The 19,670-nt window shown below is 43.7% G+C and overlaps 1 protein-coding gene across 1 annotated transcript; it reads left to right on the top strand.

Moving 5' to 3' along the window:
- Nucleotides 1-103: 103 nt before the first annotated feature.
- On the top strand, nt 104-19,665 carry LOC124636623 (uncharacterized PE-PGRS family protein PE_PGRS54-like). Its single transcript, XM_047172789.1, has 19 exons — nt 104-255; nt 3,470-4,342; nt 4,519-4,573; nt 4,647-4,697; nt 4,983-5,006; nt 5,121-5,314; nt 5,576-7,102; nt 7,512-7,723; nt 9,641-9,747; nt 9,907-10,019; nt 10,167-10,263; nt 10,944-11,056; nt 11,681-11,758; nt 11,943-12,065; nt 12,276-12,419; nt 12,901-13,085; nt 13,526-13,658; nt 18,238-18,385; nt 18,768-19,665. The coding sequence occupies exons 1-19, from the start codon at nt 145-147 to the stop codon at nt 18,776-18,778; spliced, it is 4,299 nt and encodes a 1,432-aa protein (XP_047028745.1). The 5' UTR covers nt 104-144; the 3' UTR covers nt 18,779-19,665.
- The last annotated feature ends 5 nt before the right edge of the window (nt 19,666-19,670 follow it).

Below are 19,670 nucleotides of genomic sequence, written 5' to 3'. Positions count from 1 at the left end.
TTAGACAGCCTGACAGCACAGTGACAGAATTCAACAGAATTTGAAAAAAAAAAAGAAAAAGAGTTTGTACGAAGGGAAGCGAAAGCTTTATCGTGAATTATTTTATTGTTTGTTTGCTAGAATTTGTTTAGAAATACATTCATCATGAAGAGTGCTATGCAGTATCGTAAGTTCATCGACGAGCCGACTATGAGCGATAAGACACTTCTTGTTAGTGTCGAAGACCTCATCAATACGGCCTTTGGGACTGTTGAAGTAAGTTTAATCCCGAATTTGACGAGTATTGAAAGCGTTGCAATGAACATAATGCCAATAAGGGTCAATTCCCACTGAGAGAGCAGCGGCCGGCAGCGGCCGTAAGAGCACGGACAATGTAAGAGCGCGGCGCGGCGCTCAATCCCTTGCATTTACGGCCGCTGCTCTTTCAGTGGGGATTGACCCTAATGCAAAGAAGTAGTTGTGCAACCGTCAAAGAGTACGTTACCTAACCGAGAAAGTAGTTCTTGAATGAATCTGGTGTAAACATAGTTTTAGTTCATAAGGGAGTGCAGACGTAAGTGCATGAGTGAGTACTTAGGGGTAGTACCTATCGGAGTAAAAAGAATACGTGGGGGTAGTGCGTACATAATGTTGAACATAGAGGATGTACATAGGGGTATACCTGTAGGGGTAGTACGTAAGGATGTACATAAGGGAGTAGGTACAGGGTAAGTACAGTCAGCACCAAAAGTCGATGAACAGAATCAACATGACAAAACACCTGTTCACAATAAAATGCCATAAGTTATAGTCGCAACTATATAGGAAACAAAATAGACTGTTCACCAGAAACTTACAAAAGTCGTTATAACGAGTATTTCAAAAGTATCTGTGCACTAGTATTCCTAAAGTCGCTGTACACCATCAATCCAAATGTCGCTGAACATCATTGTATCAAAAGTCACTAAACAGCAGTAAATACAAAATTAGGTTAACAAAGTATATTTTTAATGTTGCCGTGTGTTAATGTACTTTTGACGCTTATGTTGTTCAGCTACTTTTGGGACAGTACTTGCATGACCTTAATAATGTATGTTAACACGTTAGTATCTATTTCAATAATTTAAATAATTATTTTGGAAATACACTCTTTTGCAAAAAAAGCGGGCACCTAGTTGCGAAATCTTAGTTTTAAGGACTTTACGTGTATTTTAAAGGGTTTTAATGATTGTAGTATGTTTCTAGCATCAAAAGAAATAGCCAAGCATGCGTGAGAGTGTATTCTAAAGTAGAGTTTTGTACAATTGCTAAGAAATTGGTTAAACCTTGTTTTGGACTAATTGCTGGCAGAAAGTTCGTCGGTGTTTTGAAAAGTTTTTGAAGTGATTTTCAGAAAACTGATAATGCAGTTTTAATTAATGATTAATGTACCTTTTTGTTAGATAAAACATTTTTGAAAAACTATGCGTATTTGATAAAATTTTCACCTGCTCTAAATGGGCTATACTGATGATTGATGGCAATGCTAAGAGTTTCGGTATTTTAGTGCAAAGCGTTCTACTGTTTAAATATTGTACCCACGTGTTTTAAAATATCGCTTTTTCATAATTAAATAATATTTAGAGGAGTATCAGTACATTGGGCTGCGACAAAACCAATTTAAAGTAAGCAGTGCCGATCGCAAACGGGTCTCCTATCGTACTTTGACATTAAAAAATACCAAATTTTGTGATAAATGTTAAAATTAACCACATGAAAAATGATGAGGAGGGTTTAAGCTATCTAAAAAGTCTAATTATCGCCGCGTTGAAGCTCTCTATGACTCCATAGGTATCGGGTTACTAAACGATGATTTCGCTGAAAGGGAGTCAAGAATTCAAAAGTATTGACCAAACGTATGTTTCTTAAGAAATGAGCAGATAGCCCATTATTGTTATGATTTAAGCAGTAAAGTGCTGTAGATGCTAGGAAATCTCGGTGCAGGCAAGTTTATTTAATAAAATGTCAGTGGGATGAAAACACGCTATTTGAACGCTCAGACTCATAGATCTTCGGAGATCTACGGAGTTTCCCAAGAGACGAGGTTGTTTGAAAATCAGTGATTAAGACTTAAGACCTCGTGCTCACAGTCTATGCGCTAGTTTCTGTATTTTGTAGAATTTCAAGATTTTTAAAAATGTTAAAGTCCGAAAGGAGACGTGTTGTGATCGGCACTGCTTACTTTAAATTGGTTTTGTCGCAGCCCAATGTACTGATACTCCTCTAAATAGTGTTTAATTATGAAAAAGCGATATTTTAAAACACATGGGTATAATATCTAAACAGAAGAACGCTTTACACTAAAATACCGAAACTCTTAACATTGCCATCAATCATCAGTATAGCCCATTTAGAGCAGGTGAAAATTTTATCAAATACGCATAGTTTTTCAAAAATGTTTTGATCTAACAAAAAGATACATTAATTAAGAATGCATTATCAGTTTTCTGAAAATCACTTCAAAAACTTTTCAAAACACCGACGAACTTTCTGCCAGCAATTAGTCCAAAACAAGGTTTAACTAATTTCTTAGCAATTGTACAAAATTCAAATTTAGAATACACTCTCACGCATGCTTCGCTAACCCTTTTGATGCTAGAAACATACTACAATCATTAAAACCCTTTGAAATACACGTAAAGTCTTTAAAACTAAGATTTCGCATAGGTGCCCGCTTTTTTTGCAAGAGAGTGTATTTCCAAAATAATTATTTAAATTATTGAAATAGATACTAACGTGTTAACATACATTATTAAGGTCATGCAAGTACTGTCCCAAAAGTAGCTGAACAACATAAGCGTCAAAAGTACATTAACACACGGCAACATTAAAAATATACTTTGTTAACCTAATTTTGTATTTACTGCTGTTTAGTGACTTTTGATACAATGATGTTCAGCGACATTTGGATTGATGGTGTACAGCGACTTTAGGAATACTAGTGCACAGATACTTTTGAAATACTCGTGTTTAACGACTTTTGTAAGTTTCTGGTGTACAGTCTATTTTGTTTCCTAGTTGCGACTATAACTTATGGCATTTTATTGTGAACAGGTGTTTTGTCATGTTGATTCTGTTCATCGACTTTTGGTGCTGACTGTACATGTTTAAGAACATGGGAGTTAGTACATAGGGTTAGTACCTATATAAAGGACTATAAACCGTAAAAAATAATAGGTAAGGGGAGTAAATAAGAGAGTATGCAAGGGAGTACATAAGGGGAGAAACAGTTATGATTGTAAGTTAAGACTGACTTGAGGTTACCCTAATAGAGTAGGTTTTTGCCAAAACTACAAGAAACATTTTTGCTATTGAGATTCAATTGAAATCCAATTGACAAATTATTAAATTAGCAGAACGGGGGGCCATGGGCCGTGGGGCCCACCACGAATCCACACAAATATCAATGAGTGATGTCTTCATATTTTAACACACCTGGAAACTTTTTCAGCAAAATATAGTCAACTTCAAGCTAGTACAAACGGTGATGCATATATTGGCGCGTCAGATGCGCATGTTGGAACAGGACGTTGAGATCAAGATCGATGAACTAGCCGACAGACCACGTAGGACTTATGACGAGAGGCAGGAATATGACGACGACCAACCATATGCTTCTGCTTCAACTGAGAGCAGGGATCAAATAACTGCTGGAGAGGACGGTAGGGGAGGAGGCCCAAGGACTGAAAGACCCGGTGAGAGAAGTGAAAGAGGCGGTGGTGGTAGAGAGGACGACAGGACAGACGACGGAACTAAAGACACGACAAGTGCACAAGGGGCGTATAGAGGTGCTGATGCCGCAGAGATAGATGGCTCGAGGGGAGGAGGCCCCAAGGGGAGGATGGAAGGTGGTGGTGCAGGCCGGGATGACGGTGGAGGTCGGGATGATACACGCAGTGGCGGCGGTGGCACTGGTGGTGGTGGCGCTGGTGGTGGCGCCGGTGGTGCTGGTGCTGGTGGTGGTGTTGGCGCTGGTGGAGTTGGTGCCGGTGGTGGTGGCGCCGGTGGCGGTGGCGCCGGTGGCGGTGGCGCCGGTGGCGGTGGCGCCGGTGGCGGTGGTGCCGTTGGTGTTGGCGCTGGTGCCGGTGGCGCCGGTGGCGGTGGCGCCGTTGGCGGTGGCGGAAGTGGCGGACGCGGTGGCGGAGGTGGCGGTGGCGGAGGTGGCACCGCTGCTGGTGGTGGCGGCGGTGGTAGGGAAGATGCCAAGAGCAAGGATCGTGGTGGACAAAAGGCAGCAGGTGGGGCTGCGGGTGGAGGGAAGAAACGAGCTGTCTCTACCGATAGAGGCAGAAAAGGAACTCCCGATACTGGCCGATCTACTGCGGTAATAATTTTTTTTTCTAAGAGTTTTTAAGCCGTCGATTTCAATGAAATGATTGAACGTCAATAATTGTGAGCATCAAATCATTTTTTTTTTGGAAAATAACGCAAATTGTCTAGCAAAGTGTATTTTTAAATATGTAGTTTGAATTACATAATTGAAATGTTGGTGTTTTTTAGACTTCAGCAGGTAGAAGCAGCGGCAGAGGATCCCGTACAAGTATTACTGTTACAGGTAACTTGCGTCATATTAAGTTTGAATTATATGAAAAATAAAATACATTAATTATATTTTTATGTTTGTCCAGAATCCACGCGAAAGGGTGGAGCTGGAGGACCGAAAGACAAAATATTAGTTGGTAATTATCTTACTTGGCTAGATTTTTTCATTTAGTTGTTTTCCACGGTTTCTGTCAAGTTCTTGAGAGTAGCGCGTTTATCTAACAAACAAAACCCCCTTCATAATACTAGAAGGCAATACCTACTTAGACGCATATTTTACAAATTATCTATCTTTCTGTGCGGTCAAAAAGCTAATTTCAAACTCGCCATCGACATCAATTTATTTCGAACGTACTCTGGGTTATGCAAGTAGACCAAAAAGTATGACTTTCTGTTTTTTTAATATCTTGTCTTATTTTCAGTGGAAAAAGGCCCAACCACTCGCGGTAAGTATAAGATTTATTTTATTACTGTGTACATTAACTGTGAAGGAGTGGTTCCTTTTGTAACAACTTATGCCCCGAATAACAAGTGTTCAAAGATGCTATCCCCTGTCGTAGGAGGTGGCGTGGCACGCGTGGGTAGTATTGAGGTGGTGACAGCCTCACAGTTCGCACTCCTTGAGAAAGCCGTGAGGGAGCTGGAGAACGTAGCCGGGCCTCTGCCCATGCCGGCGCTGCCGGACAACGAGCGCCTCCGACAGGACCTGGCGCAGGGCAGGGCCTCCCTCTCCGAAACCATGCAAGCTATGCAGGTATCTATAATACTTGTTCAATGGACTTTCGTTACTTTGAATTGAGGGACATACGGGGAACTGGCGCTTTCAAATTGGCGGATTTGCAACTAGTGAATTACTCGTAGCAAAGCGCGATTTGTACGGGTGTTACACGAACGTTGTGCTGGGCGTAGGCCAAACCGAGCAATACGGCCATTTCCGCTTGTGTGTATGTGCCCTTAATCGTGGCCAGTTAATATAAGTGACCAATAACATTACTATGATGTTTTTTTTCATCAGCTTACTGCAAGAATTCAAGCAGCAGAAGATGGTTTGACCCGCATGGCAGAATTGCTTACACAATTAGCAGCAGCTGGAGCCCTGCCCCAAGAAATGGCGGGCCAAATCGGCCAAGTGCGCGATCAGTTGCAGCAGGCCGTCACTGCAGTCGCAGACGCAGTTGGCCAGGCTGGGGGCGCGTATCCGGGAGGTCCCGGGATGGGCCCCGGGGGTGTAGGACCGGGATCCGCAAGTGTTGGCGTGGGCCCTCAAGCTGTGGGTGGAGTGGCCCAAGGATACGGTGGCCCGGGGATGGGGCCAGGTGGTGTAGGTCCTGCGGGAGTGGCCCCAGGGATGGGGCCGGGCGGTGTGGCCCCAGGGATGGGGCCGAGCGCTGTGGGCCCAGGGATGGCGCCGGGCGCTGTGGGCCCAGGGATGGGGCCGGGCGCTGTTGGCCCAGGGATGGCGCCGGGTGGTGTGGGCCCAGGGATGGGGCCGGGCGCTGTGGGCCCAGGGATGGCGCCGGGTGGTGTGGGCCCAGGGATGGGGCCAGACGCTGTGGGCCCAGGGATGGGGCCGGGCGGTGTGGGCCCAGGAATGGTGCAGGGCGGTGTAGGCCCAGGCATGGGGCCGGGCGGCGTGGGCCCAGGAATGGCGCCGGATGGTGTAGGCCCAGGCATGGGGCCGGGCGGTGTGGGCCCAGGCACGGGGCCGGGCGGTGTGGGCCCAGGCATGGCTCAGGGTGGTGTGGGCCCAGGCATGGCTCAGGGCGGTGTGGGCCCAGGCATGGCTCAGGGCGGTGTGGGCCCAGGCATGGCTCAGGGTGGTGTGGGCCCAGGCATGGCTCAGGGCGGTGTGGGGCCAGGCATGGCTCAGGGCGGTGTGGGCCCAGGCATGGCTCAGGGCGGTGTGGGCCCAGGCATGGCTCAGGGCGGTGTGGGCCCAGGCATGGCTCAGGGCGGTGTGGGCCCAGGCATGGCTCAGGGCGGTGTGGGCCCAGGCATGGCTCAGGGCGGTGTGGGCCCAGGCATGGCTCAGGGCGGTGTGGGCCCAGGCATGGGGCCGGGTGGTGTGGGCCCAGCGATGGGCCCGGGTGGTGTAGGCCCAGGCATGGGGCCGGGTGGTGTAGGACCAGGGATGGGTCCTGGAGGAATGCAACAAGGATACGGTGGGCAAGGGATGGGGCCGGGTGGAGTAGGTCCAGGGATGGGGCCGGGTGGCGTAGGCCCAGGTATGGGCCCGGGTGGTGTAGGCCCAGGTATGGGTCCTGGAGGAATGGGCCAAGGATACGGTGGGCAGGGCATGGGGCCGGGTGGTGTAGGCCCAGGTATGGGCCCTGGAGGAATGGACCAAGGATACGGTGGGCAGGGAATGGGGCCGGGTGGTGGAGGCCCCGGTGGAGTGGGTCAAGGGATGGGGCCAGGTGGAGTTGGTCCAGGGATGGGACCGGGCGGTGTGGGCCCAGGGATGAGGCCAGGCGGTGGGGGCCCTGGAGGCAAGCGAGGGGGTACAGGCACGGGAACATCCAGTACTCCTGGCGGCGTGGGCGTGAGTACACTTTATCATTTCTTGTGAGTATATTTTGCAAGTAAAACTTAGCTTTGAACTTGATGCCTACATAATAGGTACATCCAGTGAATATAGTGCTACTATGCAACTATGAAATGTTTAGTTACAGTTTTCTTTAATTGACCACATTTCTCAGTACCATCTACATGTTGTATTTTCATATAACTCATATTATGAAAAATAAATGATCTGTCTGTCTGTATAAATGGGTTTTTAACACCTTGAATTACTGCAATAATGAAGTTATATACTTAATAATTATACAGTTCTTCGCGCTTGGTTTGTTTGAGTACTTTCATCCTATAAATTGCTCTTCCAATCTAATCCAAAACAAGAAAATATGCATTACACGAACGAGTGAAGAAAATGGAATCTCCTTGACCATCAGGCTGAAAGCTATGGACCATCGGGCCCACCCGGGCGCAAGTCTGTCGCCATAGACAAGACGTCTTCCCACCCGGATTCTATGAGGCGAGGAGACGGGTCAGGGGGAACTTCTCGGGCTTCCGTGGCGGCAGGAGCTCGCAGGCCCTCAGAGATAGCCGCAGCCTCCGGCCTGGGAACGGGAGGCGTGGGGAATGTCACGCATCCTGAAATGGAGTAAGTGGCATTGGTTCTATGTTGCTACTTCCCCCATATGGATAAATATAGCCCGTATGCTACGTAAAAGATACCAATCCATTTCAAGAAAGACCTTTTTATGTATTATGGCTGTTGTATATATGTCACCGTAAGATTACAAACATCGTTAGATTACAATCTATCTCGAGAGATTGTAAACTGTCGAATTATTGTAAACCGTAACACCTGATTGCAATTTAACGCATTATTTTTCGCTATATTATAATCTATCGATGAGAAATTGTCAAATTGTCAACTGTCCGAAAGCTCTCCCTGATTGGTCAGTCTTTTTGTAAGATCGAGAGCGATGTAGAGCGGTCAAATTGTCAACTGGCGTAGAACGGAATGCATCTTGCGCGCTGATTGGTAGAACGTCAAAAAAGACAATGTTCTTTGCAACTCCCGGTGTCACAGCTCTTTGACGTGCAAAAATAAGTGACGGTTTAATTTTTTATAAAATCAAAAATTGTACTTAATTTTTAAGACTCAAATTACACACAATTAAAAATTGTATTAAAAATTGAAGTTAGTGACGAAAACGAATCGCTGCAAAACCGACTCCACGTAGTCTTGTCTGCCCTACCCCTAGAGTGCAATTCAAAACCGCGTAGGCGCGGAGGGGCGAGGCGGCCTGCGAGCTGAGGCGCAGGTAGTTTCAGCGCTCGCCGCCGCGGCTGAGGCTGGCCGGCTCCGCCGGCCAGCAAGCCGAAGCTGCGGTGGTGAGCGTAAACCATCTGCGACGATAAGCTCGCATGGGACCGCCGGAGCCCCGCAGCGCCGGAGCCGTGACAGAAGTTATGCTTGCTGCATGTTGCATGCTTACTTCCATGCTGGGTCAATTAATATGGGATGTGTTATATTTTAAACAAAAAACTCAGTAGGTACGAGTTAAAAAATTAGAAGGTAAATAAATATTTTTATGATGTCATTTAATAGTATTTAAGAAGTTTACTGTTAGAATGCATGCTACAAATTTAGATGCAAAAAAATAACCATCATGCTGAGTTGTATTTAGAGTGGAAGATAACTCGTGGCTAAGATAGTATTATTTAGATGCTCGACGCTTTATTAATTGTGGCTGACTTAGTAATTTAGAAGGCAACATACATTTTTGGGGGCGAATAATGATATTACAAAAGAAGCCTGTTTAATTAGCACCCCTTTTATTTTATTTTTAAATATTAGTTTGTATTTGAAGACAAAATACCTAACTGTATTTTTATAAGAGTTATTTTTATATAAATTTAATACTTGAAGAATTTTTGAAGAGCGTTTATTTTATTTAACTGACACCTCTATTTCATTCCTAACTCTACGGGAACTCCATGGGAACAGAACGGCTGGTCGTGATTGGTCGATCTTACAAAAAGACTGACCAATCAGAGAGAGCTTTCGGACAGTTGACAATTTGACAATTTCTCATCGATAGATTATAATATAGCGAAAAATAATGCGTTAAATTGCAATCAGATGTTACGGTTCACAATAATTCAACAGTTTACAATCTCTCGAGATAGATTGTAATCTAACGATGTTTGTAATCTTACGGTAACATATACATAAGTTAAGCTATGTTCTTGCCTACTGTGGCAGTTAACTAATTTTGCTTACTTTGAATAAATTTTCTATAATCTTCTTTAGAATTGCTTTTAGTTTTGTTCAATTCATCAATTATTAAAATGATTGATTATAATAATAGACCATGTTTTGATCTATTATGATAATGTGATTTTGATCTCAGTTATGCCCGGTTCTTACATCTAAACAAAAGAACGGTAGTCTGGTCGTTTGGAAGCATGTTATTTAAAAAAAATGACTATCGGCATTTATAGGGATCGGGCATTGGTCAACTGGACCTGCAACAGTAAAGCATCCTAATAATCCTAATATGTTCAGGAGTGTTCTTCTGATTATGAGAAGCGAACTAATAAAGGAAATCACAGCAATGACGACGCGTGCCACTCACTCTGCAGACATAGCGTCCAACACATCGAAAGCCGTTGGTAAATGAAGCTTGCTTTACCTTACATTACGCCAGCTTGGTAAATATGCAAGAAGTTCTTGCACCCCATGGGAAGTAAAGTAAAAATAGATTTTTTCGGTTCCAAAATGCCTCGTTTCCTAGTTTCGTAGTTTTAAATATACGAATGGAAAATTTTCAGCGGACAAGTTGGATGTGGCCCTGAACATAGACAATCGTATCACTAAACTGTTCTCGCTGGCTAAAGACTACGCCGAACAGCTTAGCGGGTTCGACTCCGGATTAGCAACGCAGGTAGAAATAATACTGAAATAAAATAATATTTTAAGCAAGTTTATACATTGAATATTGTATATGATGTGCATTGTACAATGTATACACTTGCTTAAATAACCCACGCTGAACAACATGCTTAGACTTATAATATTGTCTATGCTTCAGATGGCTAGCTTCCAGGAGCAAATGGCCCAGATGCGATTAGACCTGAAGGGAGGCATCCAGCAGCTGGAACAAGCTAACAACAACGCGGAGACCGCTGGTAAGATCCTCAACTGGTATTTCAGACTTTGGCAAAGTTTGGTTTCGCGAGTCATGTACGAGCCCATAAACGAAACCAAACTGCCGGTATATGCCAGGGTGTCGCCGTCGACGGAAACGTCTAGGAGGACATCATCATGTTCATCATTTCAGACTTTTTAGTATTTTTACTTTTTAAGTCCAGCTGTCCTTGTTTCTTTACGCTTTTCCTCACCAATGGTACGTCGAATTCGTTGATTAAAATTTTTTATGTCAATGAGAAAAGAAATTGTAGAAATAGAAATCATTTATTTGCAAGGCGTATGTTACAAATATAAATGGTATTTACATTTATGGTGTCCCAATACATTTCGCCTTTCGGTATGCAAATTATTTTATTTAATGACAACGGTAGTTGACAACATTATATCAATTCACGGCCTAGTGTCAGCCATTAGTAATCTATAATATAAAAATGAATCGCAAAATGTGTTGGTAAGCGCATAACTCAACAACGCCTGGACCAATTTGGCTAATTCTTTTTTTGTTGTGTTTGTTATTGTCAGGAGAAGGTTCTTATGAAAAAAAAAATAGGGTAAAGTAGAGAAGTCAGTTGACGGGAGCGAAGCCGCGGGCAAAAGCTAGTTAGTAATAAACACAAGAAAGTAGTTGTCTATGTTTGGGGTCTCTGTTGTCTTGCAGCTATCCTGGAGCTGTCGGAGCGCTACGAGGGCCTGGTCATCGAGCTGGACAACACGCTGCACACGCACCAGAGCCTCACCGTCTTGCAGAAGCAGCTCAGCGAAGAACTCAGGGTGAGTATATTATACCTATTCTTAAAAGACAGATCACTAGGAGTAGACAAATATTAAAAACACATATTTCGTAAGCATACAACCGTGCAAGTTTTATTGCTTACGAACATTACTTTTATAAATGATTTAACGATAAAACTAAGGTATTGGAAATACAGTATTCAAGATGATTTGGAAATCATGACAAGAAAGGTGTTTTTCCATATGTACACTCTGTGAACTGCCACAAATAATGATCGAGTACTGCGCGCACGCTGTGCACAGCCTAGGACTACTGAACCGTTTTGGAAAATTCTCCTACTGTTCGGAAGCTACACTTTTCCCGTGTAACATCGGCTATATTTTACCCGGGAACGGGAAGTCGTTCCCTCGGGACGCGAGTAAAGCCGGGTAAAACGGGTAAAAGCGAAATACTATGCACTGATTAATTACAAAATCTCAAAAACTATAAACTCCTACTAACTTGAAGATTTAGGTTCTTTATACCTAGAGAGAAGACATGCATTAAGGAGGGATTTTACCAAAATCTATTCCTTATGGGGTTAAACGGGGGTTGATAGTTCGCATGGAAGTCCTGTTTTAGAAGAATACGCTTAAGACGTATAAGCATGTGTGTATTTGCAGAGTCTAGTGGAGTGTGTGGAGATGCTGAGGGAACAGAAAGCCGACCGGGATGAAGTGCTGGACGGTCTAAGAGACAAGGTACGTCTACTGACGTGTTGCAAAACATTTGTTGTCAGTCAAGGATTCACAGCTACATATAAAGGATTAGGTATTCAGCCTATAAGAAATATACCTAACTTTGATTTCTTCATTACTTGAACGATAAAGACATGAGTGATTAATGTACCTTTTACCTATTCTTACTTGATGTTCTGTTGATCAGGCGGATATCACACGTCTCGCTGGATTATTACATGAAGGGGACTTTGCGCATGCGCGCGAAGATCTTGAAGAACGTCTCGAAAATTGCTACAAAAAGTTCAAGAGACAGGATGAAATCTGGCTGGTATGTAGGTAATTGTAACGTAATCCTTGTTGATATTGCAGGATCCTGTAGTTTTCTATAACCGTTATTTGCTAGTTTTATAAGAATAGCTCTGTGTTACAATATCACCGTACAACATAATATACTTAGACTGTAGGTATTTAAAGGAATGAAATATCTACTTTAATACCTCAATATATCCACTGGACATTTTTTATGTCTGAACTACAGTGCGCCCTCAAAGACTTGGCAGCGATAACAGAGAGCAAAGCGGAGATCATCCAGCTGCTGGCCATCAAGGATACGGCCACTGAGGAGCTGAAGAAAATCCAGGAGTCGCTACGCCAGCTCTATATCATGCTGGGAGAACCTAAGGTCAGACTAACTTTTACTTCCTTTCCTTATTACGTCGGGCGCACTTTCTATTTGAACTACACAGGTGCAGCTGATTACAAGTGCTGGTCATGAGACTACTGCTCTGACCTTCTTAATCCAGTTGGAGTACTCTCCGATATTTACCTTTAGTAGTACTGGTTGTAAAAGTTTCTGTCTTCTCACTACTCGTAACTGTTTTCTGCCGAAGACCCACTAATATGCGTGTCTTCTGTAACCCGTTTATAAAATTATTGTATTGAGTCTTGACTACAATTGTATCTAGATCTGTCTGATGGAAAACTATTGTAATTAATTGTATTGTCTTTTAAAAAGAGTGTCCATAGTGTGTTCCTTTCCCGTTCTTCTCCAAGAGACCAACTCTTTGGAACCGTGCAGCCAGCTTGATGTTTCGTTTCGCTATTTTTTGTTTACTTTGACTATCAAAATGTTCTGATATAAAACCGTGTGTCGTTGTATCCAGGCGGCGATCCTGATGCGCATGCTGGCCAAAGGCGCGGCGTGCGGCTCGTGCCTGGCGCCCGCGCTCATGGAGCCCACCGACCCCGACTACGGCCAGCCCAACGCGCTGCCGGCCCTGCGGCCGCCGCCCGACGGGGAGGAGCCCTGCACCGTCATGCTCAAGCCGCTGCCGCCGCCTGATGCCAGGTATTGTGCCACAGGCTTCGGGGATCAAGTCGGGAGTCAAGTTTTTTGTCAGAGAATTAAGCTGGACAGTTTGGAAGTATTTCAGGAAAACATCGAGAACATTTTCTTGCATTTTTTCATCCACCATGCTCTCTCTCTTTCCTGCTATGTGTCCCACATGGTGGTAGGGTCAGCTTTCCTAATTAGTCTTCTGCGCTTCGCTCTATCCGTGACACCTGGCACTCCTTCGTGTATTTATCATCACTATACAATCATCATCACATATTTTCATCCACCATACGGTTTAGGTCAAATAATAATTTAGCACTCCCGAAGCTTTGCAAAGTGACTGCCCAACTGACAAAATGTAGCAAACAAATGCTACGAGTCATCAAATTCCTAACCTCAGACACCAGGGGCAAACCGCATTAAAGGGTCCTGAGTATATGTCGTTATTCCAGACACCACGTGTGCCGGCGCTGGGTGGGCGGGTCGCACACGCTGGTGGGCGCGCCGGTGTCGCGCGAGCGCGCCGTCGCCGACACGCGCGCGCCCCCCACCAAGCGCTTCGCTGGATACGGCACTGACGGACGGGTGAGTCACTTCAGATTATAGATCCTGATGACAAGTTGCCCTCTAGCCTCTTCTAGATATGAGTATGTCGGAGGCGTCATCAGGATGGCACTATCATCCGACATCAGTTAGGGTAATCAAGCAAAGAGATAACTCAAAGAAACTCAAAACTCAAACAAACTAAAAACTCAAACGTTTATTCAAATTAGTCAGAACAAAAGACAACCCCCAAAACGCCCGCCCTTCGCCACTTCCTATGTGTTTTGGCTGGGGAGAAGAAGTGGCGGAACAAACTCCCCAGCAACACATGTCTGTCTGTTAGGTTAGAAGAACCATTACAATAACCTTTACAATATGGATCTACAACGGTACTACAATGCTAGGCAATAACACTAGGTACACTACACGTAACGAAAGGCAGTAACGCGACAACTCCACGAAGACTCGACGAAGCCTCGACCAAGACTCGATCAAGACTGAGCTCTGCGGACGCCACGCTGACCGCCACTACTCTGCCAAGCGCGCCAAAATGTTGTTTCACCGGAAACGCCACCAGAGGGCGCGCTTGCTTGACGTTTAGTATCCGTACTAATGACAGTCTCCGACACGGCCATCTTGACAACTCACACGTCCTCGTGTGAGGTAGGTATCTGGAACAAGAATTCACGGAAAGTAAGACGTCCTTTGTTCGGCCTTCCTGACCAAACGTTGGGAAATGAAATCGTAAAATGAAAACAACAAAATTTATTCTCATTCACATTTACATTGTCATAACACAAGAATCTCAGCATTTAAATTACAAAATCAACATTCGAACCAACTTAAAAATCGTTTGATCAAATTTAGTATGCAGTACTCTGTTCGTAACTCCACCTCGTCTAACAACTCATTGCCTCAATCCGGCAAAACCAGCGGGACCTCCATCCGGTACCCGAATTCAACACACACAACATATCACATTGCCTCTGTCCGGCAAGTATGGGACCTGCTCAATAATTCAAAGTTACAACATTTTCTAATTGGTTATCGTGAAGTTTGTCTGGTCAATTTAAACATTTTCAATGAAATAGAATGCTTTCACCTTGTGTGATGACATGCGATGTCCTGGCCTGTCGCAACTCATACGGCCTCCACGACAAATCCGGGGGAGGATGACGCTCCAAACAGCAACTGCAGCGCACCTCGCCCACCGCTCGACTAGTAGACCTCGTCCTGTTCTCCAGGCTCGGTTCACCTTAGATGTTATCTGTTAAGTCAGAAATGGAAAGTGCTTAGGCAACCGATCAAATATTGACAACATATGGGTCAGCAACAGACTACCACAATGGTAAGACCCAAACACATGTTATGGGTTTTAAGAATACCAATCACAATTTAAATGAAGAAACTAGTTACATTAAATGCTAAGCACGAAATCAAAGAAAGATCGAATTGCTAGTCAGACTCAACTCGTAAATTACTAAATCATTACAGCTACGGTTGTCATTCACATCAACGCCTTCTACTCGATAGGCTTCACATAACTGTCGTGTCCCTTAGCAGAGCTCACAGCCCATCCTGGCCTCCTAGGGACCACAACTACAACCACAGCGACATGACACCAACTGTACCACTGATGTATACGGGTCTCTTCCTGGTCACCCCGATGCCGTCACACAGGCCAACGAGTCTCTTCCAGGTCACCCCGATACCCATCATAGGTACAGCTTAACACAATGAAATTACTGAGAAGGTGAATGTAACACCTTACCAAAAATCTCTAGTCTGATGCACAATTCAATCAAATGACGCAAAACTGAAATATTCTAATTTGAGTTAATTTTAATTGACAAACAGAAACCAGGTCATCCCTGTGACCAAACGTAAGATACACATTTCAGTCATCCCTGTGACAAGTGTTCAACGGCAGTCATCTCTGTGACTTCCAACTTAACAGTCAATCAACCCTGTGATTGAAGCGCAACACACAAGCATACACACATTTACGTGCTCTCCGATGCACGAGTGAATCAATCACCAATATCCAGACTAAGGGCTGCTTTGTGAAAGTTTCTTAAACTCAAAGCGATTTCGTCCCGACCTGGGAATCGAACCCAAGACCTCGTGTATAGCAGTCACGCTTGCGACCACTAGGCCAACGAGTCAGTCAAACAGTACAATGTACAATGACAAGCCACAATAAAATTGGATTGATCTCACCATGTTTATCATTCAGGCGTCGTAACATCTCTGTGCATAGCGTCTCGTGTATGTTCATGCTGAAATCCGGCGCGCAGTAGAATCTAGGCGTCGCGCTCGCGGACGCCACAGCGACGAACTAGCAGACTAGACTCCTTTCACTCGAAGCAGGAGAGGCTCACGGGATTATCACATGCAAAAGAAATCGGAAATCGATTAATTTTATCACAACATTTTCATAACAACTATGACAATATTACAATCATGGCATAAATCTAATTTTACTGACTGACGATTTTCCCAACCCTGCAATTCATGAAGGTCACGTCAACATTATGTCAGCTCTTTGACACATTCGGATCAAAACAAACCTAACAGCAGCTTCTTAAGGATCCTTGTGACAATGAATGCTCCCTGAAACCAAGCGGTTCATAACCAACACTAATCAGCGAGACTGAGACCGCCTCTCAAGTTTATAAATGTCATACGACAAATAACCACAAAAATAAACCAAAAATGGATCGGTCTCACCGGGTTTCCACTCAACGTGCGTGACGATGCGCACATCGCTATGGCACGCAGTACAGCGGCTTTCGCGGACGTGAAGCCACGTAGATGCACGAGCACCAACACTCCGAACTCACGATGACACGTTGGGCTCCTGGCACGCAGCTGGGATGCTCCGCAGTAATTTTGTCGCCATATTGCACAATAACCACCGTCATTGTTGAAACATGAAAAAAAAAGACAGATTCGGTTAATTTTCTAGCATACCCTCAATAACTAGCTTGACATGTAACAATGGAAAACGATACCATTACTATAACCGTGGTTACCATACTTGTACCTTCGCTGAAATTCTTAATAAATCTTCTACTACAAACTCCATTTCAAATTATCAACGTTCCATTTTTTTTTATCCAAATGATTCAAAGTCCACTTACGTCATTAAATACACACTAGCAAAATTTACATAGCAAACCTTACTAACAAAAGTCCAAAACTAAGCTCAGTTCAACAATTTCCTTCAAGACAACCTCCCTCCGGCGTCTGATAGCGATGACTCAAGACATCCTCTATCCGAAGTCTGATAGTCACCATTTCAAGACAACCTCTATCCGGCGTCCGACATCTACGACTCAAGACATCCTCTATCCGGAGTCTGACATCTGCGACTCAAGACATCCTCTACCCGGAGTCTGACATCTGCGACTCAAGACATCCTCTATCCGGAGTCTGATAGTCACCATTTCAAGACAACCTCTATCCGGCGTCTGACATCTACGACTCAAGACATCCTCTATCCGGAGTCTGATAGTCGACTTGCCCTTCAAGACAACCTCTATCCGGCGTCTGACAGGCACACCCAAATAACCATCCCACCGAATAACCACCTAGGATTCTTCCTAGTGCTTACCGAGATCGATTCAATGTGATAGCAGTATCGTATCTGGCAATTTTCACCACTACAATCTTTGAACACGTGAGACTGTGGGCATTCGGATTACATCCCACTTCTGATGTCGGAGGCGTCATCAGGATGGCACTATCATCCGACATCAGTTAGGGTAATCAAGCAAAGAGATAACTCAAAGAAACTCAAAACTCAAACAAACTAAAAACTCAAACGTTTATTCAAATTAGTCAGAACAAAAGACAACCCCCAAAACGCCCGCCCTTCGCCACTTCCTATGTGTTTTGGCTGGGGAGAAGAAGTGGCGGAACAAACTCCCCAGCAACACATGTCTGTCTGTTAGGTTAGAAGAACCATTACAATAACCTTTACAATATGGATCTACAACGGTACTACAATGCTAGGCAATAACACTAGGTACACTACACGTAACGAAAGGCAGTAACGCGACAACTCAACGAAGACTCGACGAAGCCTCGACCAAGACTCGATCAAGACTGAGCTCTGCGGACGCCACGCTGACCGCCACTACTCTGCCAAGCGCGCCAAAATGTTGTTTCACCGGAAACGCCACCAGAGGGCGCGCTTGCTTGACGTTTAGTATCCGTACTAATGACAGTCTCCGACAAGTATAAGATAAAAAAGTAATTTATTCAAAGTTCGCTGAAAATCTGCACTTTTTGAAGGTCAAATTTACAAAACACAGCCCCCAAAACGCCGGCCCTTCACCATTTTCTATGTGTTTTTGCTGGGAAGAAGAAGTGGTGGAACAAACACCCCAGCAACTAAGTTTTTGTGCCAATGGCTTTTGGGACGATGACGATGGGCTATGACGATGTACAGCAATTCGCTTTGAATTAGAATTTAATCAACTATTGAGATACAAATTGCAAATTGCTGTCAACTTTGCCTGCTGCACTGTCTCTCTGAAGAAGATTCACTCCATTTATGGAATCCTTCTTTTTGTTTATTGAATTTGAAGTGACACATATTTCTGTACGTTCCTAGATGTATCTATTGGAAGAGGAACTGCAGCCTTGCGTGGAGTGTAACAAGCTGAGCACGGACGACCAGGATGAGGGACCCCTCCCCACCCCCACTGGAGGCGGGGGTGACCAGGGTGGTGGTGCTACGCCCTTAGAGGATCCAGAAAAAGGTATAACTTTTATTTCGCTAGGTTGCTTCCAAGTTCAGGGTTATTCATAGTTTTGGCTGAATTTTAATACACGCATAGTTTTCAATAAAATACCTTTAGGATTTTCTTGTCTACTTGTATGCATCAGATATATGATATCACTTGCATAGGGGTTTAATATTTCACTTAGTTCTAGTACTATAGGTGGTAGTTGTGGCGCCCAACTTAACCAAACATTCGAATTTTGGAAATGTTGAGCGAGCGAGGCGTGTTTGAGTTTCATAATATTGGGTTATCATTTTGACTTTTATTTTAAATGTTGGGTTACTTTAGTACGCAGTAAATATCGATGGTTTACAAAGAAATGCATGTTCATTTTTATTTTCATTTCATCGTGTTTCAGAGAAGAAATGAAAGAAGAAAATAAATTGGCTGCAGCTGATAAGAAAGAATAAACTGGTGCTAACTACATATTACTGAAAGTGAGTTTGGCGTTTAGGAAATCAAACCAAAAATATAATTTTCAATTTTTATTTTATTCGTATAAAAATAAATAAATAATTTACATTGTTTGTAAAAGCATTATGTACAACTTATTGCGCCATCTATAGATTAAACGTTAATAAAATGTAATGCAGGTTAGAGATGAAATGTTTGATACCACTAAGAAATATATCGACGATGATATTAAACTTAATAAAAACGAGTTATTATGTATGAAGCTAAAAACTCATATGCAACGGAGTTCTGAAGCTTCAGGAGCTCGTAAAACCTTGCTAGAGCTTTAGCTCGTGTATTTAGAGGGTCATACATTCGTATTTAATTTTAGATTCCGTCATTTGTAGCAATCAGTGTGGCATCAGCATCGATATCAATTTCAATGAACCACACGAATAAATAATCTCTAATCGATTAAATAGTTAATTTAAATAATTTAACTAAAATAAATAATAATTTACGATAGAATTGCCGTTTGACAAAAACATTTATTTGGTAACAATAAATACGATTGTGAAGTCGCCAGGTGATGTTGACAATAGATGTAGGAACCACTCGTTATATGGCTGATGGCGTGTAGTCACTCTGTAAGGCGAGCCTCGAGCCGACCGATTATATCATCGACACGCGATTTCAACTCGTCTCGGTTCTGTAAGCTCTATTTACAATAAACGTCACTAAGTTTATTTATATCATGGCCGACGAATGGATTATGACAATCTATTCGGTCGCATATTTGTCTAATAAATAAACTGTGACTCTCACCCGTGAACCCTAACTATAATGTTATTATGACTAATTTATAACT

This window comes from Helicoverpa zea, chromosome 14 (assembly GCF_022581195.2).
Source record: "Helicoverpa zea isolate HzStark_Cry1AcR chromosome 14, ilHelZeax1.1, whole genome shotgun sequence".
In the NCBI taxonomy this organism is placed as follows: domain Eukaryota; kingdom Metazoa; phylum Arthropoda; class Insecta; order Lepidoptera; family Noctuidae; genus Helicoverpa; species Helicoverpa zea.
This window is presented reverse-complemented; position numbering and strand designations above follow the sequence as displayed.

Bases quoted from the DNA above. Each gene is read 5' to 3' on its own strand.
- LOC124636623 (XM_047172789.1), top strand. From the start codon at position 145: ATGAAGAGTGCTATGCAGTATCGTAAGTTCATCGACGAGCCGACTATG. The intron at 5,315-5,575 runs GTATCTATAATA...TTTTTTCATCAG, and splicing joins AAACCATGCAAGCTATGCAG to CTTACTGCAAGAATTCAAGC. The intron at 13,659-18,237 runs GTGAGTCACTTC...GTACGTTCCTAG, and splicing joins GATACGGCACTGACGGACGG to ATGTATCTATTGGAAGAGGA.